Source organism: Lynx rufus, unplaced genomic scaffold (assembly GCF_022079265.1).
Source record: "Lynx rufus isolate CCGP_SWC_20201006 ecotype Redwood Valley unplaced genomic scaffold, mLynRuf1.p SCAF_8, whole genome shotgun sequence".
NCBI classification, from domain to species: Eukaryota; Metazoa; Chordata; class Mammalia; order Carnivora; family Felidae; genus Lynx; species Lynx rufus.
In genome coordinates, this window is record NW_025814896.1 from 88,535,459 (window position 1) to 88,563,327 (window position 27,869).

Here is a 27,869-nt window from a genome sequence, read left to right on the forward strand (position 1 = left end):
AATTAAAATAAGACAATTTAGTTCCCCAGTCACACCAACCACATGTCAAGTGCTCAATAGCCCCACCCGGCTCGTGGCTACCATTTTGGACAGTGTAGCTCTAGAACAGTTTCATCGTTGCAGAAAGTTCTGTTGGACAGTAGTGCTGTTCTAGAACAACTCTGAGCCCCTCATATTACTCCAGAAGAAACAGACCTGAGAAGGGGTTTGCCTAGTGGCCCAGCGTGAGTCAGTTCTAGAACCAAGGCCAGACAATGGGCTCTTCTGTCCTCTCTCCCCAAGGTCGTATCTCCATTCCTATTAAGGCGTAATGTCCTCCCCCTAGAGAGGGCCCTTGAGTGGGGTCCTAGGGAGGGTCCTGGGCTGCTGGCTAGAGCTCTTGGCTGTTGCGTAGCCATGTGGCTTGGCTTCCCTGGGGCAGTTAGAGGGGAGTTGGCAAAACTGCCGTCAGCCCTGGAAGCCTCCAGTTGGTTGTCAGAAGCCTGAGTCTTGACCTGAAGTGGAGAGGATCTACAGAGACAGGCATTCCCAGACCAAGCCTAGGGGCAGAGAAGAGCAGCTGGGACTTGGAAGTGCTGGGGGTGGGGGTGGGGGAGCTTGGGGAAAGGCTGGTGCCAGAGAGGAGCAATGTGGGTTTTGAGCTGGCTGAGAAGGAGGTCAGATGTGAGTGGGGAGGGGAGGGGCCGTCTCTGCACCTGGATGAAGCCCATGCTGTACGCAGAGCATGCAGGCCCGGTTCCCAGAGCGGGCGCTTTGACCAGGGGCAGCGTCTGGGAGGTGAGAGGGGTTTGCCTCATTAAGTAATCAAAATCCCCACTGGTCTACACAGGCGGGGGAGGTGGCTGCAGGTTTCCCTGGATTCTATGTTTTGAGTATGGTAGCTGAGCACCTGTTCTCTACCTGGCTTTGTGCTAGCGGGAGCTAACGGAAGGCTGGCCGGCCGCTCAAGAGCCTTCTGCTGCCCCACACAGAAGGACCATTTGGGTAATTCCTTTAAATGGGTGGACCCTTGGATCAGTCTCACTCCAGATGTGGATGCTGAAGTCTTGAGGGTCCAATTGTATGTTTGGGTACCTGAGACAAAATGCCAGCACACAGGCATGCATGGGTGCTGAGGGGTGTGTGTGTCACAGCTGGGCAGATGTGTCTGGTGCCCCATGCGTGTCACGGTCCATGCGCTGGGGTCTGCATCCACAATTGCTAGGGTGACCTTATAATTTATTGCCTATACTATGTGTAATCATGCTGGGAAAGAGGCATAAGGGAGGGCCATCCCAGACAGACTGGAACCTGATTATGGCCCTGATTACGGAGGCACCCTGGCATTGGGTAAAACCCGCTTGAGCGTTCTCTGCAGCCTCCACGTTGGGAGACACGGAAAGTCTAGAGGGACGCATACGCGCACACACACACATACACGCAGACGCTTGCGCCAGCCCACACGTGGCATCGTGGATTCTCCAGGTTTCCTGATTCCATTCCCAAACTCCCCAGGGGCCGGCCAGTAGTTTTGCAAGGATTTTTGCAGCTGCTTCCAAGCCTCGGCTCCAGCTGTAAATTAAATGGGGGTGCACCCTTGCCTGCTATTCTACTTAAGGTTGCAATCAGCCCTGATTAGGAAGGGAGGTCTGTGTTCCCGAGTTCCCTCTTTTAAAGCGTTCCCCTCCTTTGGCCTGGCCTGCTAGCCTGTGTGGGGTTTCCCTGGAAGCTGAGGCTGGGCAGCCAGGGCAGTGACGTGGGCCCTGGGCTCCCCAAGGCCCTGACTTGGCGCTCAGCCCTGTCCTGTCCCTGAGCCCTGCTCTGGTGCCGAGTTCTGATGGGGAAGCAGAAACTGGGAAGAGCCCCGAGAGGCTGCCAGGAGATGCCCTGGCTCTGCCAGTTAATTTGCTGTACAATCCTAGGGAAGACCTTACCCTCTCTGGGCCCCAGCTTTTTCACTTTCTAGATAGGGGTAAGAACAACACAGCAAAAATAAGAATCTCTCCTTACAGAACAGGCGTTGGCAAACGATAGCCTACGAGCCAAGTGTGGCCTCTGCCGGCTTGTATAGATGGGGTTTACTGGCACATGGCCGTGCTCATTTGTGTATGCATGGTGTGTGGCTGCTGAGACCATATGTCCTGCAGAGGTGTATTTACTCTCTGGCCCTTTCCGAACAACGTTCACCAGCTGTTCTAGAGCAGGCATTGCCTCCCTGCCCTGTTGGTGCATCATCTCCTTTAACCCTCCCAGCAGTCCTAAGAGATAGGTTTTATCATCACTCCCATTTTACGGATAGGCAAGTTGAGGTACAGCGAAGGCAAGTCATAATTGTCCTAGCGGCGTTTCCTCACATGAGTGTTATGAAAAATTTTGTGGATAATGGTGGGGTCGTGCAGCATTTATAGCATACTGCTCCTATGCTGCTGTTTGTTATTTGGATGTCCTAGCAAAGCCAGTAGTGGAGAAGAGATCCTGGCACTTCACCGTAGCGCGTGCTGGTCAGTGTTAAACAGCTGGCTCTCCAGAAAAAACATCCAAAAAACAAACTCAGCCTGGTTTGTAGTACTTGCTGGTTTCCGTGGTGTACATACCCCCACTGTGGCCGATTTCAAGCTAGCAATGTGGCATCACTGAGAGTGGAGACGGGAAGAGATGAGCAGTAGCAGATGGTTAGATAGTATTTCCAGCCCACAGATACACTAGGCGCAAGTAACCTCAGGAGCAGGACAGTAGTCAAAGGTCATAAAATCATTAGGAAGTGATGAGTTTGAGTATCATCTTTGTTTCTAAAAAAATGTCTGTAGTTATAAATGCATGTGGTATAATGGTTACAAATGGCTGTGTTTAACGGCTGGCTTGCAATACACCTGAAGATTTAAGAATCTGTTCTTATGAGCTATGCAGGCCAGCTCCAGCACTTGCTGCTCTGGGGGGGGGGGTCCCCTGATCCTGTTTACATAAGAGATAAGGGCCCCGATCGTAGCAGCCTTCCCGACAGCTCTGTCCCTGTGCTCTTTGGGTCCATCAGGCATTGGAGTTGGGTCCTCCTCACGAAGCCAGGAGAGCAGCTGGTCCCCGAAACCCACCTGCTTGACTCTGATGGGGTAGAGGGTATCCGTGTAGCCCCCTTGAGGTACCACCGAGGCTCTGTTGTTTGCTTCCTGACTGCCATGGTGTGGCTGAGGTGGCTCCGCCCTCTGCCTGCTCAGCCCCAGAGGCCCTCTGCTCAGCCTTTCTGCTGCATCCACCGCCGCTCTTGCCCCTCTGTCCTGCCCCCGTGTTAGAGCTCCTGAGCTGGATGTCTAGGCCCTGTATGGATGAGGCATCGAACCACTGGCAAAGGGAGGAGGTGTGTGTGTGACAGACAAGCAGCAGCGCAGGAGGAATTCCAGACACACTAGCGGTCTGGCGCTTGATCTCGTATCCAATTTAGGTGGGCTGAGGGGTCCCCTTCATAGGCTGCTTATTTTCCCAGAACCTGTCCGCCTCCTCCCGGTGTGGTGGCCGCACTAGGGTCCTAGGGCAGGAGTCCTCAGCAGGTAAAGTGGGTTTAGCCACTGCCTCTGGCGACCCCCGGGGGCAGCCCCGCACCATCTGAGGAGAGAGCTCCTCACGGTCCTAAGCTCGGGCTCCTCCAGAGATCCGTGGCCGCCAGCCGGGCAGCAGCGGGTTGGATGCTACCCAGTCCCCTGGGCGAGCAGTAGGATCCCTTACACAGCTAGCCCCAAGATGGAGTGCGTGGCCACAGACCACAGTCTGGGAGTCGCATCGGCATGAGCTATGGAGGCAGGAATGTGGCTGTGGGAAACCCAATGCCCAGGGCCCGGCCCTGGAGGCTGGGGAAGAGCGAGTGCATGGAGTGGGGGTGAAGGGTGGGTGGACAGAAAGCGGAGTGTCAGCCGCCACTGCAGCCTGGCTCTCTCCACCCAGGGCTCTGAGCAGGAGCAGAAGTCAGCCAGCCTTTCTCTCCTTCCTTGCCCGGCCCCAGCTTCGCCCTTTAGCTGAGGCTTCCTCTAAGCTCTGGGGTGGGGGTGGCGGGGGGCACACATCCAGCATACTGCTGCTCCCCTTGAGTCAGCACCTCTTCTCTTTCCCCTCCTCCAGGAAGCTTTCCTGAATGGGGCCTTCCAAGGGTTCGCTCCATTCTGTTCCACCCCAGAGATGGCTCCGTCCTTGGGGGGGGGTGAGTCCCTATCATTTGCTCTTTCTGTGGTGGCATCTTACTCTGAGCCTTCCAAGGGAAGCAGGGTGCTAGCTGATGTACGCTTTCCAGACCCTTCCCCTGGAACCTAGGGCCTAAATGCTGCCCACGTGGCTTAGGACAGGGAATGCCGGTGATTCATTTTATGTGACAAGTCTTCACTGGGTGACTACTAAGTGCCTGATGCCAGGCTGGGTGCTGGGGATAAAGGAGCGTGTGTGCCTTGCCTGGACACACGGAGAGACGGATACAGGAGAGAAGTGAGGAGAGGCTGAAGACATGTCCACCACAGCAGTATCCAGGCCTCAGTGATGACTGAGCTGAGGGAAGAGCTCAAGTTAGCTCACATGGGAGGACATTCAAGGTCGAGAGAACAGCCCGTGCAAAGGTCCTGTGGCAGAGAGAAGACGATGGATTCCAAATAGAAAGAAAACAGATTAAAGCAGGAAGGTATTGTTTAGCATGAGACTGGAGAGTTGAAAGATTTAAACTGACCTCACTCGCACCATTTGCTGAGTGCTGCTTGTGTGCTAGGAACCTGCCATGGGCTGTGGATGTTCCACTGCATTCCCTTTCCACCAGTGGTTCCCAGCTGGGGGCGATTTCTACCCCCACCCCATCCCTCAGGGGATGTTTGACAATGTCTGAAGATATTTTTGGTCGTCACAACTGAGGGGTCAGGAAGCTGTGTTGGTCTCATGGGTACAGGCCAGGGATGCTGCTGAACATCCAGCAATGCACAAGGCAGGCAGAGGGAAGGACTGACGGGAAGGTGGTGCTTCCCAGAAGCTCCCACATCGGGTTTTCTTGAGGCTTCATTGTTTGCTTTGAGAGAAATTCCTGGAGCGTGAGCCCTGTATGCCCACGCGTGAAAACCAAAAAATACTTCGGAGTGAAGGAAGTGTGACATTGGATTATCTGTTAACGTACATGAGCCCGGGTGACAGGCCGGCCTTCTTCATAAGCTCTCTCCAGAGCTCACGCTGTTGCTGTCTCCTGAGGTGTCCGCATTCATGTGTTGACTTACTCACTCGCTCTCCAGGTCTGTCTTGAGCACCTGCTGTGTGTGAAGTGTGGCGGGCGTATGACAGAATCCTCACAGAGGTCTCAGTGGGAGGAGATGGGTAGATGGGGGGTGCTAGATCAAGGGTGCCATGGAAGCACATGGGAGGGGTGCTTGACTCATCCTGGCAGGGTGACCTTGAGGATGAGGCTGGCCACCCAAGGAAAAAGAAGGAAAAGAAAGGGGCAGAAAGACTTATGTGCAAGAGGCCTGGGGACAAGGAAGGGGCCCCCAGAGGGTCTCAGCTGGTTTGAGCATGGAAATCATCAGGGATGGGGGTGTCTGGGAGCGTCCAGACTGCTGGAGACTCAATTCAGAGGCCACGTCTGGGCTGGCTGGGGGAAATTTGGCCTCTCTCTGCTCCCAGGGCCTGAAGAGGATGCGTGCAGAGCACCCTGGGAAGGTCAGTGGGCTAGAGGATGTAAAGACGTTGGCCAGTGAGATGGGTAGAATTCTGCCCAGGCTGGGAACCAGGGTGGCCACAGGGCCAGGGCTCTGCTGGGACGGACCGAACTTACTGGGTGTCCCTCAGCCTGGCTCCTCGTTCTCCCAGCTTCTTCTCAGCAATCCCTATCTGTCGTTTTGAGCTGGGGGGGAAGGGAAGGAAGAGGCAGGTCTGCACTTGGGAGGTAGGTTAAAGGGTTGGGGGGTGGCCGAGGACCCTGTGGATCCCCACTCTGGAGGCAGGACAGGTGGAGAAGCCCAGGCAGTGTGAGGGGTATGCCCCAAGGGGACACTGGTTCCTCCCTCTGAAGGACATTATTTCTCAGGGCCAGGGCCTGCTGTGGGCCAAACACTGAGCTAGGCCTGAGCTACCTGGCGCCCGCCCACGTGGAAATCCCAGGGAGGGGGACACCTTTTCTGATCACAGGAGGGCAGACTGCCCTTGGACAGAGACCCAGAAATTGCTGCCAAAGCCCCAGACAGAGGCCTCTTGGTGGGAGTGATGCTGAGGGGAGGCTAGGGGAGCCATCTGGAGGAGGCGTGAGGTGAGTGGGGATGTGCACTGGCAGCGATCCGCGAGCACGGAGGTCCCTGTAGGTACTGAGAGGGAGTCAAGAAATTATAGGGCTGGGGGGGGGGGGTCAGAGCCAACCTCCCTCCCTTCACTCACCTTAGCATCCTACCCGTGGGGGGCACAGTGCATTGCAGGCTGAGGTGGAGGGGCTACAGGGGTCTGGGCCTTCCACCCTGCCTCCAGCTGAACCCCCTCTCGCCCCACCAAGGTGCCCTGGATGGCACGGACTATGGCTGTTGCACGGGGGGCTGGCCAAGCCCTGTTCTGAACTGCTTTCCTTGGCATCCCGCACCTCACGCCCGGGGTGGCCTGCCGGCCCCCTCCCCCCCAGGTCCAGCCCTGTGTGCGGCCTTGCAGATCCTGAAACTGGGAGCCACTAGTTGCTGGACTTGGTACATGCCCTGGCGGGAGGCCAGTGTAACGTGGCCGGGCCAAATGCATTTTCTGTTGGGAGCCCAGGATGCCTGGGGTCCACACCTGCTCAGGAGAGAAGGATTCAGGCATGGTGGCCTTTGGGTCTTTCCCTGTCTGTAGTATGACACCCCTCCCTGTTATCCTGCTCTCCTGTGTGTGTGTGTGTGTGTGTGTGTGTGTGTGTGTGTGTGAGTGTGTGTGAGTGTGTGTGTGTGTGTGTGTGTGTGTGTGTGTGTGTGTTGAGAGATTGATTGCTTGATTGATTGCTTTTGATTTCTACCCAGGGCTGTGGCTCCTGAAATGTCCACTTTTCCAGCTCCTGGAATAATTTTGAACAAATATGAGGTATATGAACCACCCCCGAGTATAATTGCAAACTTTATAGTTTATGACCTACCCTGCCTTTGTCCCACCTGTGCCTCATTTCTCTCATAAGATCATTAATGGCAAACATCGGTTGAGCATTTATTATGTGCCAGGAGCTGTGCTAAGAACAATATGTAATGTATTTCCTTAACAATGACAGCAGCTCTCTGAGCTAGATACTGTAGAATTATTCCAAATTTACAGAGAGACTGGTTCAGAGAGATTAAGCAAGCTGCCCAAAGTCAAACAGCCGATAAGTGACAGGACCAGAATTGGAGCTCCAGCAGTCTGGTTCTAGAGCTTGTGTTGAAGTTGTGATCATAGGAAGCAGGCCACTGTATCTCTCTGTCACTGAGGGGGAGGTCCTGCTTGGTCTCCGAGTTCCCCAAACCATTCAGGACCCCAGTGAGAGGCTGCAGGGTGGCAGAGGTGGCCCTGGATGCATCAGGGAGGTGGGCATCTGGTCCAAGGAAGCTGGTGCGTGGCCCAGTGGTTAGAGCCCCGTGCTAACAAGGACAAAGTGAGGGGCTGACTGACTAACTTTATGTGCAGTAAACTGCAGACTGGCTTCTGAGTCAGCCCCCTGCTCTTGTGCCTGTCCTGGCCTCAACCTGCACTTTCTTTCACCCTCGGCTCAGGGGGAGCTGGTTGAGAGGTGGTGATGATGCGGTATAGCCTCTCCCAGAGCTAGGACCCGGTGTCCAAATATGTAGGGGGTGGACAGAGATGGTGGACCAGGCCCTCCAGATGTTTGCTTCTCTTAACTCCTCCCACTGGGAAAATCCCCACTGGATTCTCTCCCTTGGAGTCCTTCCTTCTATCAGACTCTAACCTCTTGGGTTGGAATAACTCAAAATTCCATTCTGAGTCTAGTGTCCATTGGAGAGAGAGAGAGAGAGAGAGAGAGAGAGAGAGAGAGAGAGAGAGAACAATTTACCTGTGGACTTGACATTGGAGTCTGGTGATGCTGTAGGAGGATGTGCTACCCTAGAGTAAAATTAGAGGCTGATGGCCCAGCTCTCAGCATCCGAAGAGTGGCTAGACGTCTCCTGACCCAGGCCAGTCTCCTGCCACTCCCAGGCTCTGGGGTCAGAATCAGCCATGACCAGCTCTGTGTCTCCAGGGTGGCGTGGTGGACGACAAGAGTGAAGATTCCATGTCCGTGTCCACCTTGAGCTTTGGTGTGAACAGACCCACGATTTCCTGCATCTTTGATTGTAAGTGATGCTTGGGGGTGTCTACAGGGGTGATATGGATGGATGTGTAACCTTGTGCTTGTTTGTATGGGGTTATATGGTCCAGTGTATATGGGGGGCTAGGGAGAATCGAGTCTATGTGCTCTGTGGTGGGTCAATATCTTTTGGGGTGTGTGTGTGTGTGCAGGCATCTGTGAGCACATGCACACATCTATCTACGTGTGGCGTGTGCATCAACTCAAAGCTTGGAATCAGGCATTCAAGGCCCTGTGCATTCTGGCTGCCCCCATCATTTATTTGGCCTTTCCTCCTCCTTCTCCTCCATCCCCCCTCACCACTTCTCGCTAGGCCCAAGAACATGGCACTTAGGTGTCTACCTTTGAGCTGTAGTCTGTTCTGATCCTGTGGGGAGCTCACTCCCGCATAGTGTGACGTGTGTCATTTCTATTGCTCAGACCCTTCATCTGTGACCCCTCCTAGGGGTAGACTCTACCCTCGCCCCAGCTCCCCCTCTTAGCCACTCCTAGCCCCTCACTTGGCATCTCTGGTTTTTCCTTGGTGCAGATGGGAACCGCTACCACCTACGCTGCTACATGTACCAGGCCCGGGACCTGCCCTCGATGGACAAGGACTCTTTTTCTGGTAGGTGGGAGGGGAGCCAGGGACCAGGGATTGAGGGTTGGGAGCTGAGCCATCAGACCTTTGGACCATAGGAAACATGGGCCCGGGGCTTCGTCTATGGGTGGGGGCTTTAGCTGTGTTTGTTGGATTTGTGGAGGTGGCTGCCAGGGTCACTATGGCTTTCTGGTTGTCAGGTGGCCTGCTTGACCCTTCTGCAGGGTTTGGCTTTATTGACCATCGTTTCCTTCTGGAAGTCCCTCTGGCCTTGACCCCCAGGGATACCTCTTTCTCCTAGGTCTTCTGCAGCCTCTTACTACTCTACCTGCTCCTTCTCAGCTTCGTGGCCCTCTCAGTCTGATGGTCCTGATGGTCTGTGTCCTCTTCTCTGGGCACTGGGGTCCCCTCACCTTCCCTGGCTTCATGGACCACTCATGTCAGGGAAGCTTCTAGGCTTTTAGTTGATAGGCTAAAGTCCAGTCACATCTTAAGTATCTCCCCCTGGATGCCTCAGCGGCTCCTCAGTTCATCCTGTCCAAACTGAACTCCGTGTGCCCTCCTCCCCTGATCCAGGGGTCCCTTTGTTGCCTATCTTGGTCCTGGCATCACATCAGCATGTGTCTATTATCCATCAGTTTGGAAACCATCAGTCATCCGCTCCTGTTGATTCTGGCTTCTGAATTTCTCTTGGAGATGTTCCTGAGGACTGGCCTCGCCCCTTCTTCTCTGGACACGCTGGTCAACTCATGGTCTCCCTGCCACTTTCCACACTGCCTCAGACAGATCTGGTCATGTCACTGCTCTGATTTCACCTCTAGACACTGAGAGAGAAATCCCCAGCTCTTAGCCTGGCAGACAGCTCCTTTGTTGACCTGACCCCTGTGGACCTTGCCTTTAACCTTTCCCTATTTTACCTTTAACCACTAGTTCTGGCCTCGCCAGCTTTTGTCAACATTTGTTGAGCTTTTCCACGTTCCTGACCTTTGTACTCAGTGTTCTCTCTGTCTAGATGTATTCCCTCTATCTTGAACCCTGCAAACACCTACTCATTCTTTAAGACGCAGCCCAGATGCTCTGACTTTTCCCTGAGCTGAGCTGGTTGTTCCTTCCTCAACACTTGGCCAGCTCCCCACCAACACATCTCTCAGAGCCCTGACCACTGCATAGATCAGTTGACATCTATCTTTCTCACTATGATTGTGAACACCTCTAGGAAGGGGCTTTATCTTTGCCTTTGAACCTGCAGCATTGGTAGCTAAAGAGTGAATACTTACTGAGTGCTCACGACAAGCCCAGGCATTTTACTGGCATTATTTCACGTAACCCTTACAACTCTCCTCTGAAGTGGGTATTTCATATCTCCATTTTATAGATGAGGAAAACTGAGACTCAGATGCTTAACTAAATTGCTTGAGTGAAAATAGCTGACAAGTGACTTACCACCCTCCAAAAGCTTGCTGCTTAATTGAGTAGAACTGAGTTCTTCTATGAGAGTGACTCTCTGTTCCTAGAAAGGCACTGCAGCCTATAGCCACCTGCCTGTCCTCCTCCTGGCCCTGCTCCTCCCCCCATGGGGGCCCACTCTCATCCCTCACCCCTAGCAGCTGTGTTCCCTCGCATTTTGTCCTCTCGGTGACCTGTTTTCCAGCCCTGTGCAGCCAGGCACACGGTAGATGGGGCAATTTCTCTTCTGTGCTTTGGGCCCGGGGTCCTGAGGGTGCCCTCTGAAAAGCGCATGCAAAACTAACACGCAGGGACTGGCGGGCTAGGGGCAGATACGCGATTGCCCCTTGTTGGGAACCTGCCAGGATGCTTGCTGACAATTGAAATGTAGCCCAGAGAAAAGAGGTGGACTAATCTACAGTCTTGCTTCTTCCTCCTTGAGGGGGGCATGAGAGATGGGGGTGCAGGCGGCAGGCTTGTGTGGGCATGTGGCAAGGAGGGGGAGCCCTCGTCCTCTGTGGGTTAGGCTGGCCGAGGCCCCTGCAGGGAGGGAGCCCCTCCTAAGGAACCCACTAGGAGGCAGCATGCACCCTGGGGACCACAGGCAGGTCAGCCTGGTGCTGGTCTGTGGGAGATGTCACACTTTCCATCCCAGTCCCACCCCCTCCCCCAAATAAACATCCCTTGAGCTTTGAGGGCACTGCCCAGGGCTTCCTCAGAGGCCGCTGGCTTCTGAATGAAAGGCCTGATTGACCAGCTGCTGGAAAGGAAAACAGCAGCCAACATGGGTGAACCTATAAAACCCAGAGTGTTTATTTTCACTCCCAAACCCTAAACCAAAGCAATTTCTCCCCTGGCACTGACCCTGGGGCGGCTGGCGGCTGGAGGCTGTGCGTGGCCACCGGCTGGCATTTCGTGGAGGAAACTCATGTGTGAATCCAGAATGTCTGGGGCCAGGGGAGGGTCTAGCGCAGTGTCTGTCACCGGTATCACCCTCAGCCTGCCTGCCATGTGTCTGGGGCAGAGAGGGCTCTCCTCCAGAAGTACTCCATCGACTGTGACCCGTGGTGCTCTAGGCCTTTCCTGCACTGCCGGGCTCCCATGGCCCTGAGCTGTACTCTCTGCTTGTGCCCTGAGGGGTGGGCCTTGGGGCTGCCCAAAGCCGGGGGGGGGGGGGCGCTGTGTCTGCTTCCTTCTCTCTCTGGCCGAGGGGTTTGGGGGGACACACAGGAACTGCCCAGGAAATACTTGTTGAATAATATTAAACCCAGGCAGGAAAGGGAGGCTTGTGATGTTCTGCCCAGGCTGCATGAGGATTCCACCTCCGGTGGGGTTTGAATATATAGCCAGCATTGATTCTCCAGGACTAGAAGGACGTGTGTGGCTTGTGGTTGTGAGCGTATGTGACCTGTGTAGCAATTAGGCATTAAAAAATGTAAAATGATGCTTAACTCAAGTGACTTCGCTTTGATATTGGGTTGGGATCGCCCCTGCTTGGTGAGCATCTATACTGTGCACTGAATTCAGTTTGACTGGGAAAGATATGACTCTGGAGGACTTAGAAATCACATGTCCTCAACGCTGTATCTAGCGGGCAGCATCGTTTCCTTACGCTGCAGCCTGAGCGGAACTGCTCTTCAGTGTAGAATGGTGTTTCTCAAAAGGAATCAGGACAGAAGCTGTCTCATTTGCCAAACTGTTCCCCAGGGAATTCTGATTTGCTCTCTCCTCCAGCTGGGCACCTCGGCTGGGGTTTGAGCGAGCCATAAGCTCTGCTTACAGATCTCCCGCCAAGACAGACACCCCATGGGCAGCTCTGTTGTGAGGTCACCACGTATCAGAAGATGGTCCTTAGCATGGGGGAATCAGACACTCCTCTTTGAGGATCTCGCAGGTCACTGGGCTGAGGCGGCCTGACTTGGTTTTAACCAAGCAAACAAGGGAGGGTAGGTAGACCAGATGCCAAGTTATTAATTTACCAGAGTGGGGTATCTTAAGAAAGCAGAAGGTCCTGTGCCCTCTTTGTTGGCCTCATGGCTCCTGGTGGATCAAAGATGTGTGGCAGGCAGGTGGTCCTGAGAGGTGCTGCTCCAGGGCAGGCCGCAATGAGGTCTGATGATCCATGGCTGCCCCACAGCTGAGTTCACCTCCGTGCGGACCGGTGCTTAGTTTTCACCCAGATCCAGACTCTGTCTTAGGTGGGGCTGGAGAGCTCTTGCTTTGGGGCTTACTGTGTCTGGACCCCAGTCACGGCCCACCTCCTCCTGAAGCACAGCTTTCTGTCAGGTTGGCTCCGGCTAGGGGAATTCTCCCGTTGAGCTTACGGAGCTGTTTTCCAAAGTGCATTGGAGGCTTGTGAAATGCTCCACTTAAAAAGGGTCCCTGAGCAAGGGAGACTGGGAAACACTACACACTTGAAGATTTACGATGCACAGTGGCATTGAGAGGCTCTGAAATGGCTGCAGGAAAGGAGCCTGTTTGACTTGTTTAAGCACTCATTAGCTCCCCAGGGAACTCGCATTTACGAAGAACACATTTTGGGAAACCCTGATCTACAGGATTCAGTCCAAATTGCTCAGCTTGGATCTGGGACCTTTGTGAGCTGCCTCGCTTCCTCCTGCCTCTTTTATCCCCACTGCCCTGGGCTTGCCCTCCTCAGCCAGACCAGCTCCTGTTGTTTCCCAAATGCCCATGCCCTTTGGTGTCTTTGCGTATGCCACGCTGGATGTCTAGAATGCCCCCTCTTCCTTGGTCTGCTGTGGTTACTCTTCCTTCTTGAGACTCGTGGTGGGAGACCTCCTTTGAGAAGACTGACCTGATGCCACCAGGCTACATGGGCTGTCCCCCACCAGCAGCACCTTATACATTCCCCTATTAAGTTGCACATCACCTTGGATTCTGTTGTGTGGTCACCATTTCCAACCATAGTCATGATCCTAAGAGCCTAGATTGCATCTCATTTATGTTCGTTTTCCTAGTGCTGTGCTTACCTACCACGTGCTAGGCAGTCAGAAATTGTATATTGTATGAATGATGGATTGCAAATAATGCTGGAATGGACATCTCTATACATATAGCTTTTTGGTTAATTTGGACGACTCCCAGGAATATAGGAAACAAAATATAAACAGTTTTATGTGTTTTAGGGCATAATGCCCAGTTGCTTTCCTGAATTGCTTCCAGCAGTAAAGGAGAGTACCTATTTCATCAAATATTTGCCAGCACTGGGTTTTATAATTCTGAACAATTTTTCTAACTTAATAGGGAAAATATTGCTATACTATAGTTTTCATTTGCACTGCCTTATTTGTGATCTACTCCCCTCTCTCTTAAGGGTTCTTTTCCTAAAAGCATGGCATGGTGGAAGGAGCACTAGACTAGGAGTCAGGGGGTCTAGCCCTCGTCACATTTGAGCATGGGCTAGTAACCTAGTCTTCATGGGGACAAGTAGGATGATGCCACCTGCCCTGTCCCCCATTCTGGTGATCTGAGCTGGGAAGGTGGCAGGGCCTATGAGGAAAGCTTAGTGTACTGTAAAGGTTTAGGAAGGCTCTAGGAAGGTCTGAGCAGCAGAGCTCAGGTGCAGGGCTCTAGGCCCAGCAAAAGAACCACCTGCCTAGGGCCTCTCTAGGTGATGGTGCCCAGTAGAACCATGTGTGTTCATGGCTGGAGCTTCCTGTGACAGTTAATGGTGCTTAGAGAGCTCGGATCCAGCCACTTTCCATTTCAGCTCCGTGTGGGTTGGGGGGTGAGGCCTGGGGGCCAATGCCGCCCCTCTTTTATGGGAGTGGCCCTGGGGAGAGGGCTAGGCTGGGGTCGACAGAGAAGAACCAGCCCCTTATCTTCCCTTCCACCTCCCCTTGGGGATCTGCTTCTCCTTCCTCTTGGCTTTCCTGGAAGAGGGATGTGTCTGTGCGGTTGTCTGGCCTTCCCTCATCTGACCACCTTGCTTCAGCAACACCCCCGCCTGCCTTGTTTCTTTTTTTTGGAGGGGCTGGGCCCTGTGGGGGGAGAAGCCAGGCCCCAGCACACAGTAGCCCAGTGTCTGAGGCCCCAGGCCTCCAGGCCTGCTCTTTACAATGCCTTTGTTGTGTGTTTTTTCCTCCCATGGGCGGGTGGGGCGCGTGTGTGGGTCTGGGTGATTTTTGTTTGAAAGCCACCCCCTCCCTGTTCCCCCAGAGCTGAGCTCATTGCTTGCGCTGCTGGGGCTGCTGGAAGGAGTCGGCCTGCTGGGGGGGGGGGCAGCGTGGGGGGTGCTGGCAACACCAACACAGCGTGCACAGCCGCTACAATGTGCAATTGTGATCTTTGTGTAAACGCGGTCGGTCTGGGGCCCTCGCGCTTATAAAAATAAAGCGTTGGGAAGCACGGGGGGTGGGAACAAAAGGGGCTTTTTTGCCGGCTCTCTAATATGGTTTTATTTATCAGAACGCGCCCTCTTTCCCTTACTGGAACCAGGGAGAGGTTCTCTGCCGAGCTTGGAACTGATGGTATCACAGCCAGACGGTTTCATTAAATGCACAGACGCCGCTGGGCCCTGCCAGGGGCAGGAGGGGAAGTGCTTGGGGCCCACCCTGCCAGGGCCGGTGCACGGAAGGGGGAGCCCCATGCCAGGGAGGCTTCCACCAGGTAGTGGTGGCAGGATGGGTGGGCATGTCTCCTCTGTCCCTTCCCCTGTCAAGGGCCTTGCATTGCCCTCTTCTACCCACAGGATCAAGTTCAAAACCAGTTTCCTTCGGGAAGCCCTCCAGGCCTGACTGCACTGTGATTTTGTGCTTAAAGTCTGGTTCCGTGTGGGTGGCTCCCTCCTGTTAGCCCAACCCAGCATTATTCAGCCAATGAGTGCCCATGGCTTCTGCCTCCTAAGTTGGATCTCCCCCACCCTTAAAACTAGCCCATCGGCCAACAGCCGGAATCTTGGATCCTACTCTCCTCATCTCTTGATGGGAGCCCTCCCACTCTCCATCCCAGTCTTTCACCTCTTCTACGGTCACTCTCTGTCACCTCCTGCACAATGGCCATAGTATGCCACTTGGACTCCTTATGGCCAAGGAACCTATCCTGCTTCCCTTCCCTTTGTGAGGAAGTGCTTTCTCCCCATCTCAGCCCCAGCATTACAGCTGGACCTCCCAGCACCGGACCTCTAGTGCTGAGGGTCTCTTGAGGTCACATGGGGGTTAGAGCACCGCTGGGGCTAAACTGTGAGGCTCAGAGGATGCAGGATGCTGCAGGCTGGAGCAGGTGCCAAGGGTATAAGGCAAGTGTGAGAGCGTTTGGGCTCAGCCCTCCCAGACATCTAGCATCCAACTGCCAGCTTCCTGCATCTCCAGACTTTCCTGTGCAAATGCCTGGTACTCTGGGTCTTACAAAATGGCAGCAAACTGGACCCTGCACCAAGTCTGACATCCTAATTGGAGAAGTTGGAGGAGCCCCACCTCTGGGCCCTCTGCCCCTGTCCCAAATTACATGCATTCAGTTCCGTAGGACTTTCTCCTTCACTGGTTTCCAAAGTGTGGCCCTGGAAGACCACATCAGTACTCCTGGGAACTTGTTAGAAATGCAAATTCTCAGGCCCCACCCCAGACCTGAGGAATAGTCTCTGGGGGTGGGGCCCAGCAGTCTGGGGAAGCCTTCCGGGTAATTCTGCTGTATGCTCACATTTTAGAGCCACTGCCGTAGGATCTTCTCTAGTAACACCAACTTCCCTTTGGAAGCAGGCAGGGGGAATTGCCAGCACACGGGCCCCCAGCCAGCATGCCTGGGGCTGGAAGCCTGCAAAATAGTCTGGGGCAGCAGGGAGCTGCAGGGATCTCAGGGCTCCTCTGAACCCCACCTACTGCTAAACAGCTTATGAGCCCATGTGCTTCCCTCTGGTGTCCTTGCCCATCTAAGCATCACTATCACCCATGCTCACAGAGACCTCATAACTGATGTCCCTGCTCCCTCCAGGCTGTGTGGCCGCCAGAGGAGGCTTGCTGAAATGCAGGCCTAGGCACCCTGGTCTGATGGCACCGACATCTCTGGTCTGCTCTCCCTTTCTTGAGGAAGATAGGCCCTTCTCTCACACTGTCTCACACATGCCCCCGCACCTTATATGCACTCTTCAAAGTGCTGACCAGGATTGTGGTTTTATGGTTGCTTGCATGGATTATGTTTTTGCTTCAATTGTATGTATTCTCAGCCCCTAGCACCTAGTTCCTGGCCTGGCATGTAGAAGCCATTCAATAAATGCTTGCTGGATGAAGGAATGAATGCATCATCTGGGCACTTGCTTCCTCTAGCTGGGCCTGGCCTCCGGCAGCCAGCCCAGGGAGGAGTCCAGTAGGGGAGTTCTTTGGATCTCTGGCCTGCTCTCCTGGACCTTGTCTCTATTTCCCCATTGTGGCCCACCAGCTGGCCTTACAGAGACCTAGGTGAGGGGCCCTGGGGAGGTGGGCTCCCACCTGTAGGTTTTTGCTGCAGCATGGCGGCCATGACTCTGTTCCAGCTTTGTGGTCCGCATGACTCCTGAGCGGGCGACTCTCACGGTCTCTGCTGTGTCCTGCCTCCCTTCCCTGTGCCCGGCCCACACAGATCCCTACGCCATCGTCTCCTTCCTGCACCAGAGCCAGAAGACCGTGGTGGCGAAGAACACTCTGAACCCCACCTGGGACCAGACACTCATCTTCTATGAGATTGAGATCTTTGGTGAGCCAGCCAGCATCGCCGAGCAACCGCCCAGCATTGTGGTGGAGCTGTATGACCATGACACCTACGTGAGTCTGCTTGCCTTCCTCCCTCGTCCCCTCACTGCCCACACCCTGCAGGAGTCAGGGGGAGACACCACTATGAGGGCTACCCAGCCAGGTGGCCTCTTCCCTGACCCCACAGCCTACAGGGCAGTTAAAACTATTCTAGAGTAATTAAAATTGGATTGCTCACACATGTGCTGTGCTGGTGGCAGACACAGGGGATGGAACTGGAAAGGGTGTTTGGCTGGGGGTCAGGCTTTCTCTGCCTCTAACCTGCTTGTAAGATCCCAGGCCAGTTCCTTGTCCCCATCTGAGAGCTGCATTGACTCCACAAACGTTTATCAGGCATTTGTGTGCTAGGCTGAGTGGCTCTGCACTTGGGGTTCCCAGTCTAGGTGGGAGCCGAGAATCACCCACAGAGCAGGGAATCCTCCAGTAGCACAGGCAGGGCCCTCCAGAGCTGTCCAACAGAACCTCCTGCGATGCTGGGAATGCTCTACGGCTGTCCGTTCAGAATGCGAGCCCCTCGACGCCCATGGTGATCGAGCAGTGAAAGTGACTAGTGCAACTGAGAAACTGAATTTTAACTTTCAGTTTTAATTAATTAAGCTTCAAATTTAAATAGCCACAGGTACTGGGCAGTGCAGCTCTAGAAGGTTCCCGGGAGGGAGAGGCAGCCCTGGGCTGGAATGTGAGGGAAGGCCGTGGGGCAGACCTAGGCCCTGAAGGAAATGTGATTGGGGTGTTGGGGCAAGGCACAGGGGCATTGCAGCACGGTGTGGGGCAGGGGGAGACTGAGGAGAGCAGAGGGCAGGCTGGGAGGAAGGAGAAAGGAGTATGAGGCCAGGGTAGGCAGGGAGTGATGGGGCCGAGCAACATTTTAAAAAGAAGAGAAAAGGGAGAGACTGGGCTGGCTGACAGCGTGCGTAGCAGAGAGGTCCAGCCTGGGTTGGTGGGGTGGCTGCGGATAAAAGGGGAGGGGAAGGGTTCGGAAGATGTTTCCAGAAAGAGTTGCCATGGCTGGATGTCAGATGCTCTGGGAGGGTGTGGTCAGCAGGGGGTGGGGCAAGGTGATGCTGTTTAAGGTGTCCCACCAGGTGGAGGGGGCCCACTCGCAGTGGGCAACTCGGGCCTGGCCTGGGGAAGCCCACCTGCGAGCACTTCCCTTGGCTCAGCGAGGGGAATGAGCAACTGGAGGAAGAGTCTGTTTGGGACTGTTTGGGAAAGAGCACAGGGCCTGGCACCTTTGGGGCAGGGAGAGGAGGGAGGGAGGAGGACCGGGATGTGCTGGCCGGGGGTCTAGGCAGAGGAGCAGGTGCAAGTGCTAGAGCAGGGCTGGCCAGGAGGCCGGCAGCACGCAGACACTTTCTTCCAATAGCATCCCACCTCCTCTTTTACAATGTTACTCTGACCCTGCCTCTCCCCTGCAGGCCAGTGCCTGGGAGGGATCTCACCGGGGGAGAAGAGCCATGGCTTCTGGGTGTGGGGCTCCAGGGTCCTGGGGGAGAGCAGAGGCTGTGTGCATTGTTAACATAGTCAAATAACTCCGTACCTGTTGGTGAATACCCATTGCCTCGAGCTCCTGCTGGCCTGGCTGCCCCGGATCCCCTCCCCACAACCTCTCCATGACCCAGCAACTAACGGGGCAACACCAGGGCCAGAGGGGCCTCCAGGACCACTCCCAGCATTTGGCTGCTGTTCATGCTGAGAGGTTGGTGCTGGGCTATCACCTGCTGTGTGGGCGTCCATGCAGGAGCTGGTGGCCACTCTGGTATGGCTCTTCGGGACGTCCCCAGCAGTGGTGTGACTGCAGGCAATGGCTTCCAATTCCACTCTGGGTCTTTCCAGATGAGGGCCTTGGGCAAGGCACTAGGGCTTGTGAGAGCTGCCACACCATCTGGCCAAGACCCAGGTCCTGCCACTGTCCCCTTGGGGAAGCTGATCACAAGGCCGGAATCACAGGCCAGCGAAGTCACAGAGGACCACGCCAGAGGGCCAAGCTTGGGCAGGGCTGTGGGTGGCGGCTTAGAAGGGCAGAGGGCAGCACGGCCAGGGGAGACGGCCCATGTGAAGGCCAGGGGCTGAGAGGGCAGCAGAGGCCAGCAGACTGGAGTGGGAGATGTGCAGAGAGAACGAGGCAGGGCAGCAGAGGCAAGCAGGCTCCATGAGGAGCCTTCCATGCCGGGAGGAGATGTGGGCTCTCTTCTCTAGGGAGTAGGAGCCATGGAAGGTGCCTGAGCAGAGGGATGATAAGATGAAAACATCATTTTAATAAGATTCATTTAACTTGATGAATGATCACAGTTTCCCCAGCTGGAAATGGGGAATTTAAAGGAGAGGCAAAAGCCCTTGGAAATGTCGAATCCCTACTCTGCTGAGGGCATTGGAGAAATGCTAGTGCCACCCTGGTCTCTAATGGGCTCAGAGCTTGATTAAATGAAATCAAGGTGAAGGCTAGTTAGACAGAGGGATATTCGACCGTGATGGGAATTCAAATCTAGCAACAGTGGCAGGGGGCCACTTGCATACTGTCCCCACATTCTTTTAAGGGGGGCAGAGCTCACCATTCTGCACCAGGGGGCTGCCCTGACTCCTGAGTCCCTTTCTAGTTCAGGAGGCCAGATGTAGGTCTGGTGATTGCTCTGAGGCCACCCAGAGCCCCGGACTGGGAGATGCTGACTCTTCTTTCTCCATGCCGGGTCTAGGGTGCAGACGAGTTCATGGGACGCTGCATCTGTCAGCCGAGTCTGGAACGGATGCCCCGGCTGGCCTGGTTCCCGTTGATTAGGGGCAGCCAGCCAGCGGGTGAGCTGCTGGCCTCTTTTGAGCTCATCCAGAGAGAGAAGGTGAGGCTGGTTCATGCCTGGATCCAGGAGGCCCAGGCAGGGAGTACCTAGTGGGGGAATGTTGGGGGGCACAGGGAGAGGATGCCCCAGTGGAGGAGAGGGGGCTGCAATACATCCTTCTTCCCCGACCAGGGGCCTGAACTCAGTGGGGAACACCCAACAGCCACCTGCTGTCAGGCCACCTGCTGAGGATGGGTTTGCCCGTCTTTTCTAAACCCCAAAGCATGACATGATCTAACTATTGGGGAGAATGTTGGAACCTGGACTGTGTTCGAATGTTTGAATCTTCTGGCCATTGGATATATTTTTCCCTGGGTCATAAGTCGATGTGGTTTCTGGGAGTAGGACTCTGTGATCTGGTTTGGGGGAGCTTAATTGTGATGGGGGCATCTCCATGGAAGGGTCCGGGCAGGACTTCTGTTCTAGTGCTGCCTCGTCCAGGGCCTCGCTGTGTGACCCAGGGCCGGCCACTTCCCTGCTGTGAAATAGGGCATTTGGTTTAGAGCCATATCTCTAAACTTGCTCTGACTGCAATGTGAACCTCCCTGTGTCAGCCAGAGAGAAATCGGGCTACTCTGGGTGAGGCGTCTGGCTTCCCCGTGCAGTCGCCCATCACTTCCAGCTTCCTCTGAGGAGTCCCTAGTCCTCCAAATAAGTCTGCAAACCCCTGCGCTGCCTTATCACTGACCTATTCCACGAGTGTCATTTTGCAGTTGGAAATGTGTTTGCCTGGCCAGGGCAGAAAGGAGGGGGTGATGGGGCCTTGGGTGAAAGGCACCTGACTAAAAGCTCTTTTTTCTGCACCCTAGCCGGCCATCCACCATATTCCTGGTTTTGAGGTAAGTCTTGCTTTTACCCTTTCTTCTTCTTCTTCTTCTTTTTTATTTTATTTTTTTTTTTGAATGTTTATTTATTTTTGAGAGAGAGAGAGTGAGCATGAACAGGAGAGGGGCAGAGAGAGAGGGAGACAGAATCCAGAGCAGGCTCCAGGCTCCAACTGTCAGCACAGAGCCCAACGCAGGGCTTGAACCCACAGAACGCGAGATCATGACCTGAGCCGAAATCAGATGCTTAACCGACTGAGCCACCCAGATGCCCCTTACCTTTTCTTCTTTAACTGACTGCCAGCCTCCTGGTTTGCAGCCCCTGCTGGGTCAGGAAGTGCTATCAGGCATACACGATTACAGTCCTGCCTTCAAGCAGGGGAAGGCCCTGGTGGGACCACAGGGGCAAGGTGGGCAGGGGGTGGGGTCCCTGCCCAGCTCTGGCCTTTCTTGCCCTTCTTCCCTGAGAAGTCCAAGAATCACAGACTCTCTGAATGAAATGACCTCACGGTCACCCAGCACAGTGGGTCTCAGCAGTAGGCATATTAGGATCCCTTGGGCAGCTTTAGATACGGTGCCTGGGTGGCCCAGTCAGTTAAGCATCCGAATTTGGCTCAGGTCAATATCTCACGGTTTGTGAGTTTGAGCCCTGCATCAGGCGGTGCACTGACATTGGCATACAACCTGCTTCAGATCCTTTGTCTCCCTCCCTCTCTGCCCGCCACCACTTGAGCACGTGCTCTCTCTCTCTCAAAAATAAACATCTTCATTAGTAGAGTGTTGAGTATCCCTGTCTATCACGTGGGAGACCAGGGTTCGATTTCCTGATGGGGAAGCAAAACCCCCTTCTGGGGGGTGTGGGTGGCTCAGTTGGTTGAGCATCTGACTCCTGATTTCAGCTTGTGTCATGATCTAGCAGTTCCTGGGTTTAAATCCTGCGTCAGGCTCTGTGCTGACAGCACGGAGCCTGCTTGGGATTCTCTCTCCCTCTCTCCCTCTGCCCCTCCCCCACTCGTGCTCATTCTGTCTCTGAAAATAAACATTAAACAAACAAACAAAAAAAGAATCCCTTGGGCAACTTTAGAAATCAGCAATGCTCAGGCTGCACCCCAGACCAAACAGAATACAATCTCTTGGGGGAGTGGCCCAGGCACCGGTATCCTTCCATGCTGTCCAGGGGATTTTAATGTGCAGCCAGGGCTGAAAACTGTCGGCTCAGCCCAGTGGTGTTCACTGCAGTCTCACCAGGAATAATGTAAGAAATGCCAATTCTTGGGTCCCACTTCAAACCTACTAAAGGGAACCCTGAGGGTGCAGCGCAGGAACCTGTGTGTGAATAAGCCCCCAAGGGATTCCGACGCACGCTTGAGTTCCTGAAGCTGTGATTTAGACTCTTCCCCAACTCCTCATTTCCACCATGATGCAGTTTTCCTCCCTCTGCTAGTGGTGGCGAGTTCATTCCTGCTCCCCCTTCTTCTTCTGGGGGTTGTGGTAGAAAATGCAGACCCTTTACTGGTACCCCTGCTTATGCGATTCAGGAAGTACTATTCTCCGTCAGGCTCAGCTGCGGCTTTGAGAAGCAGGCTCCGTTTGGATGCCTCTCTGCTTATGAGGTAGCCTGTGCGATTTGCAGACAGTTCTTACCCTGCAGGCTGTCCTTTGCCCCCTGCCCCCAACTCTACCCTCTGCTTCTGCCCCCCACCCCTCTAGTCTTTTTCCTTCTCCCTCTCCTGTCCAGCCCAAGCTCCCGCCCTCAGGCCTGCCAGTCCCTGGGGATCTGGGCTGTTTCTTCTTGCCTCTCCAAGTCCACATGCTCCAGTAGAAACAGCAGCTCCAGGGTGTCCAGCCTGTCTGCTTCCTGGGGCTGCTGCACAGGGTCTGGGACCCTTCTCACCATCTGTTATTTTCCTTTCTCCTGTCCCTTCTAGAGATGCCTGAGCTGGAGGTTTATGCTTTGGCCTCTCGCACCAGTCTCTGCATCGACACCCATCACCCCTTCTTTCTCAGGGACCATGTGGAGGGCATGGCTGGAAGCGTATCACCCTTACCCTTGATGGGAAGTGGGTTCTGTTGGCTTCTCTTAGGATGACATCTGGTTTGTGGATCTCTGCCCCAGGCTAGTGCTCCTCATCACTAATGGTAAACTTTTACCCTCCCTCCTCTCTCCCCCCCCCCCCCCAACCAATCTTCTGGATGCGGACTATCCCATGGTGTGGCCCAGGTGCAGGATACATCAGGAATCCTGGAAGAGGTGAGCTGAACCCTCACAGCTGTGGCCTGTAGCTGGGAGTAGGTGGGCAGGGACAGAGGGAAGGAGAAGGACTGCCCCTGGACAAGTACCCCAGAACCTTCTGGGTCCCTGGTGCCCCAGTGGGCGTCTGCCATTCAGAGATCTGACTGGGTTTTCTTCCCCACACTGTGGATCCACAGCTGCGTGGGTTGTGTCCTGGTATGATTTTGGCCCCAGGAGGCTTGCTGCCCTGTTGGAGGCCGGATTCACCCAGACCTCCTGGCAGAAATACAGAGTCTCATCTGGCTGAGTACCAGATGGCGTGTTTTCAAGAATAAAATGTTCATAAGGGGCCAGAGTCGTCAAGGAAGCCTTTCTGGTGAAGGTAGCATTAGCCAGACATTGTTGCAGGAAGACAGGAAACGTGCCTTTGGCCCAAGGGGCCAAGCACCAGTTTAGGACCTGGCTGCTTTAGGGGCTGGTGGGGTTGGGGATTCCTAGGTTCTGGAAGAAGATGGAGGTTTGCCTCCAGAGGAAGCAAGGCTCTATCCTTTGCCATGAGGGATGAGGAGCACGTACCCCTACAGCCTCCTACACATCTGTGAGCGGGTCCTAGGGGTGAGTAGGGGCAGAGGCCTGGGCAGGAAGACAGGAAGGAGAGCCCTGGTCAGACGGACTGGGTAAAGGGCAGCCACTTCCTGCCATCAGGGAATCCCCAGGCTGGGAGCGGACACCATTTGACATTTTCAGTGCAATTTGGACTTGAAGTGCAGGGTCAGGATGTGGGATCCTCAGGCCCCGCGCCCCTTACCTCACTTCCTTTTGCTCCCAGACCGAGGTGGGGTCCGCCAAGTGAGCTGGCCGTAATTAGGCCTGACAGGCAGCCTCCTGCTTCTGGCTGCAGTTGCGAAAGACTGCCGATTTGGAAAGGGGAGCAGAGTCCTGTCCAGGGAAGCAGCACGGAGCCCTTTCTCTTGATTGAGAGCGCTTTGTGGCCAAAACCCACAGCCTGCTCTGAAGAAGACCCAGCCCAGGGATGAGTTATTAAAAAAAAGTTAAAGTCCTTAATAACTGGATTTGTAATATGTAACAGTGAAGGCTCGGATTCCGAGAGCAGGGAGCTGGCTGTGGTCTCACTGTCAGGAAGCAAATCAAAATTTGCCGCTTTTGGGCCAGACCCCGAAGAGAGCCAAGTGTCCTGCTGCAGAGCCAGCCAGGCCACAGACTGAGGCGGGGTGTGGGTCAGCAGGGCCAGAGGAGAGCAGATCTTGGGGGTCTGCTCGGCACAGGACTGGGCTGAGTCGGCAGGTTCAAAGGGTCTGAGGCCCAGTAGGATGACTGGAGTATCAGCTGGTCCAGGGAACAATTCCCGAAGATGATCTCGTGGACCCCCTCATTCTCAGGGGCCCCTACCCCAACCTGGGGGCTCCATAGCTCAGCCACTTTGCCTGCACTTATAGGCTAAGCCTCATGCCAAGGTCTTGGGTCCTATTTAGTTTTAAGGGTCCCCAGGGATGGGGTAGCCAGGTGAGTTCGGCTGCTGCTGCTGTCCTACAGGAAGCCTGACGCTTTAGCAGGCTTTTCGTCTTTGCTGTGGCCGAGCTTCTGCCTGTATCCCCCTATTCAGCACCCTCCAGGCTCCCGGCCTGATCCCTGTGAAGAGTGTTCCTGGTTTCCCTGAGGGTTGTGAAAAGGCCCGCTGGCAGCTTAGATTCTGGGCCACTGGCCACGGGAGCCCTCGAAAGCTTTTGTGACTCTGAAGGATGGTTTAAGGATGGCCTTTCTGGTGGGGAGTGCCTCTGGCCAGTGCATCCCAGGCCTGTGTGGGAGTGTCTGGGAACGACATGTGTCCGTGCTATGCCGATGGCTCCCAGAGCAGATGGAGGACAGTGGGGATGGCTTCCAGGAGGAGGTGATGCTGAGCTAGCATCAGAAGCAAGGATTGGCAGAAGGGGTTGAGGAAGGGGGCTAGGTGGCGGTGTCTTGGACTGGGGGCCTGGCCCTGCCTGGGGCCGGTTTGTTGGCTGACATGATTTCCCCTCCCCCAGGCTTTATGCCCATCTGGAGCAGCCCTCTCTGGGGGGCTCTTGTGGGGAAGTGGGTCTCTTGTCTTGTGTCTTTGAGGCTGTGGTGACGTCTGGGAGACCTGGGTCCTTGCAGAGAGCTTGGGTGAGGGGAGGACTTCCTTCCCCAGCTCCCCTGTCTCTCTGCCAGAGTAGAGTAAGAATCCTCCCTCTTCCTGAGCCTTGCCCACTTTCCCCTCTTCCTGCTCTCCCTTCCTGTTTCCCTCTTCCTCTGTTTGCTCCTTGGCCTCTGGCTCCCTGTCTCCCTCCTTCTCCCCGCCTCTTCTGAGCCCTCTGTCTCGTTTCTTTTCCTTTTCGTCTGGAGAACAAAGGCGGTCCGTGCTGCCAAGGGGAATGAGTTCAAAGAAACTGCAATTTTAGATTTCCTGAGAACTGGAGAGCGTGCACATGCACGTGTGAGTGTGTACGAGTGTGTACACGCGCAAGAATACACACGTGCACGCACGGGCAGCAGAAGAGGTGGCGGTTTCCTTAGCAACCAGGGGCCCCAAGGATGTGTAGCATGTGCAGAGAGAGAGAGAGATCCCACCTGGGGTGAGCTGGGGCTTGCAGACTTGACCATTGAAGGGGGCGTGGTTCAGAACGCTTGGTTCTGCTTCTTCTGTCCTGCTCTGTGGCAGGGGATGCCCTGGGAGAAGGGACTCCATGCTCCGTGGATGTTTTCACTGAAGGCTCAGGGGGCCAACCAGATGTCACTGTATCCCCTTCCAAATCCCGGGTATGGCTTTTAATCTGAGATGTATATGAGGTACTCTCCCGCACCCCCAAATCCACTAGAAGGAAAATTTTGGTGTTTTGCAATCAGGAAAATAAACCCAGTGGTCCCCATCCCCCTTTCCCTCCCCCAAGGCCTTAATTTAAAACACTGTTTTTCCTGGGAAGTGTAATTAGAGCAACATGTTGTTCCTAACGAGCTGGGTGGGGCAGGCAGACAATGGAGCCCTCCCAGCATGCCTGACTGCCCCCGCCTGGGGCTCCCCTCCCCGAGGAACCGGGATCTGAATGTCCAGAGGGTCCTCTGACTGTACCCTGCTGGGTCAGGTAGGGGGGACGGTCTATGGGCTACTGGTAACAGGACAACCTAGGTGGCTGGGGGAGCTCAACCCCTCCCTCAACCCCGCCCTGGAAATGAATGTCTGTCTAGTGTGGTGGCCCTAGGACCTGGGAGAGGAAGTCCCCCTCATGGCTTGTCCTCAGCTCTCTGTCCTGAGCTGGCCTGCTGGACAGATAGACTGAAGGGGACTTAAGGGTAGATTTTGCTCTGATGGGGGAGTGAGCCTCACCTATCCTTGGGTCCTTGTCCTCTTGATCTGAGGCAGCTCGGTAAACACCCTCCCTGCACACCCATCCGTGGGGCAGTCCTGGGGCTGCCCTGCATTCAGGGTGGGTGGGGAGGGTAAGCCAGGAAGGGATTGGTCAGATGTGGCTTCGTCTAATTAGGCTTTGAATGCCTGCCCTTGAGGTCTGTGGTCCTCAGAGTCCCTGTCTCACCTAGGACAGTGAATTAGGATGTCCTGGTGACACTTTAAGTCTACATCTATCCCTGCCTGGCAGTGCTGATATGCTTCCCCAGATGTGGTAAGGATCACTGAAGCCCAGCCACATTGAGAATCACTTTCCTGGAAGGAGGTGTCGAACCCCTCAAGTCAGCTGGACCAGGAGAAGGCTGGGAAACGTAGGCTCAGGAGTTGACCGTCTGGCCAGGGCCATAGGACTCTCTCACAGTGAGGTGTAAGAGACCAGCCAGGGCCTTGGGAAACCGGGCCACACTGTCACTTAGAGGTAAAAGAAGTCAGAGAGTAGGGTGGTAAGAAGTTTCTGGAGTGGTTGGGCGATTTTCTGGAGGACGGAGAACTTGAACGAGGCCCTGAAAGATGTGTTAGATTCAGGAAGGTGGGTGGTATGGGAAGCCGTTCAGAGGGAGCCACACGCAGGCACTGGGGAGGGGGTTGGTGAGGACCCATGAAGCAGGCTGGTGCAGATAGGAGTGCTGGGAAGGAGGGGAGAGTATGCCAGAGTCCTTTCTTTATCCAACCACCCACCCACCCATTCACCCCTCTTCCCGCCCTCCCTCCTCTCAATTACCCATTCATAGTCCTGCAGTTATGGGATGGAGATTTCAGCTGTGGCCCCTGTGTGTAGAATTGCTGGTTTAACACAGAGATGGCACAGGGTGGTGGTCTTTCAATGGGAGTGAGTCACGTTGCTGTGGAAGCTTACCTTGAGCTCGAGACACCAGGGAAGATTTAAATGGAGATCTGAAGTCTGAGTAGGATGTAGCCACATGAAGTGGGCAGAAGAGCATTTCAGACAGAGGGACCAGCAACTCCAAGCCTCAAAGGTAAAGAGAGCGTGCTGACTCCTGCAACCTGCTAGTGTTCAGAAGGGCTGGGTTGAGCATGTACGGGGAAGTGGCTCATCACTGTCCGGGACCCCGGAAGGGAAGGTTATCTAGTGGGAGGCAAGACCAAGGAAGTCAGAAGGAACTAGTAGATGAGGGTCTTGGAGGTCATGCCGAGGAGTATGGGCTTCATCCTGAGTGGCTGGGGAATGTTGGACGGGTTTTAAACAGAATGCCGTTCTTAGAAAGTTCCTGCTGGCTGCAGAGTACAGCATGCATTGGCTCTTGGGAAGGGATTTGCAAAACCAGACGCAAGGAGACCACTTAGGGGGATGCTAGTGAATCCAGGCAAGAGAGGGTGAGGGTGCAAACCAAGGGAAGGAGACGGGTGGATGAGTATGCGAGAAGTTTGGGAGACAGAATCCCCAAGGCCCCAGGCGGTCAATTGGGCACCGTGATGTGGGGGGAAGACAGCCAAGGTGGCATGGGGCTTTTTGGTTGGTTGTCAAAGT

At 54.8% G+C, this 27,869-nt stretch overlaps 1 protein-coding gene across 4 annotated transcripts in view; it reads left to right on the forward strand.

Moving 5' to 3' along the window:
• Nucleotides 1-27,869, forward strand: part of DYSF (dysferlin) — a 225,763-nt gene that overhangs the window by 125,632 nt on the left and 72,262 nt on the right. For all 4 annotated transcript variants that reach the window (XM_047069397.1, XM_047069398.1, XM_047069395.1 and 1 more), the window contains 6 exons: nt 8,168-8,261; nt 8,805-8,882; nt 16,875-17,056; nt 19,738-19,878; nt 20,688-20,717; nt 22,924-22,953. In XM_047069397.1, coding sequence (XP_046925353.1) covers nt 8,168-8,261; nt 8,805-8,882; nt 16,875-17,056; nt 19,738-19,878; nt 20,688-20,717; nt 22,924-22,953 — 555 coding nt within the window. The remainder of the gene's footprint in view (nt 1-8,167; nt 8,262-8,804; nt 8,883-16,874; nt 17,057-19,737; nt 19,879-20,687; nt 20,718-22,923; nt 22,954-27,869) is intronic.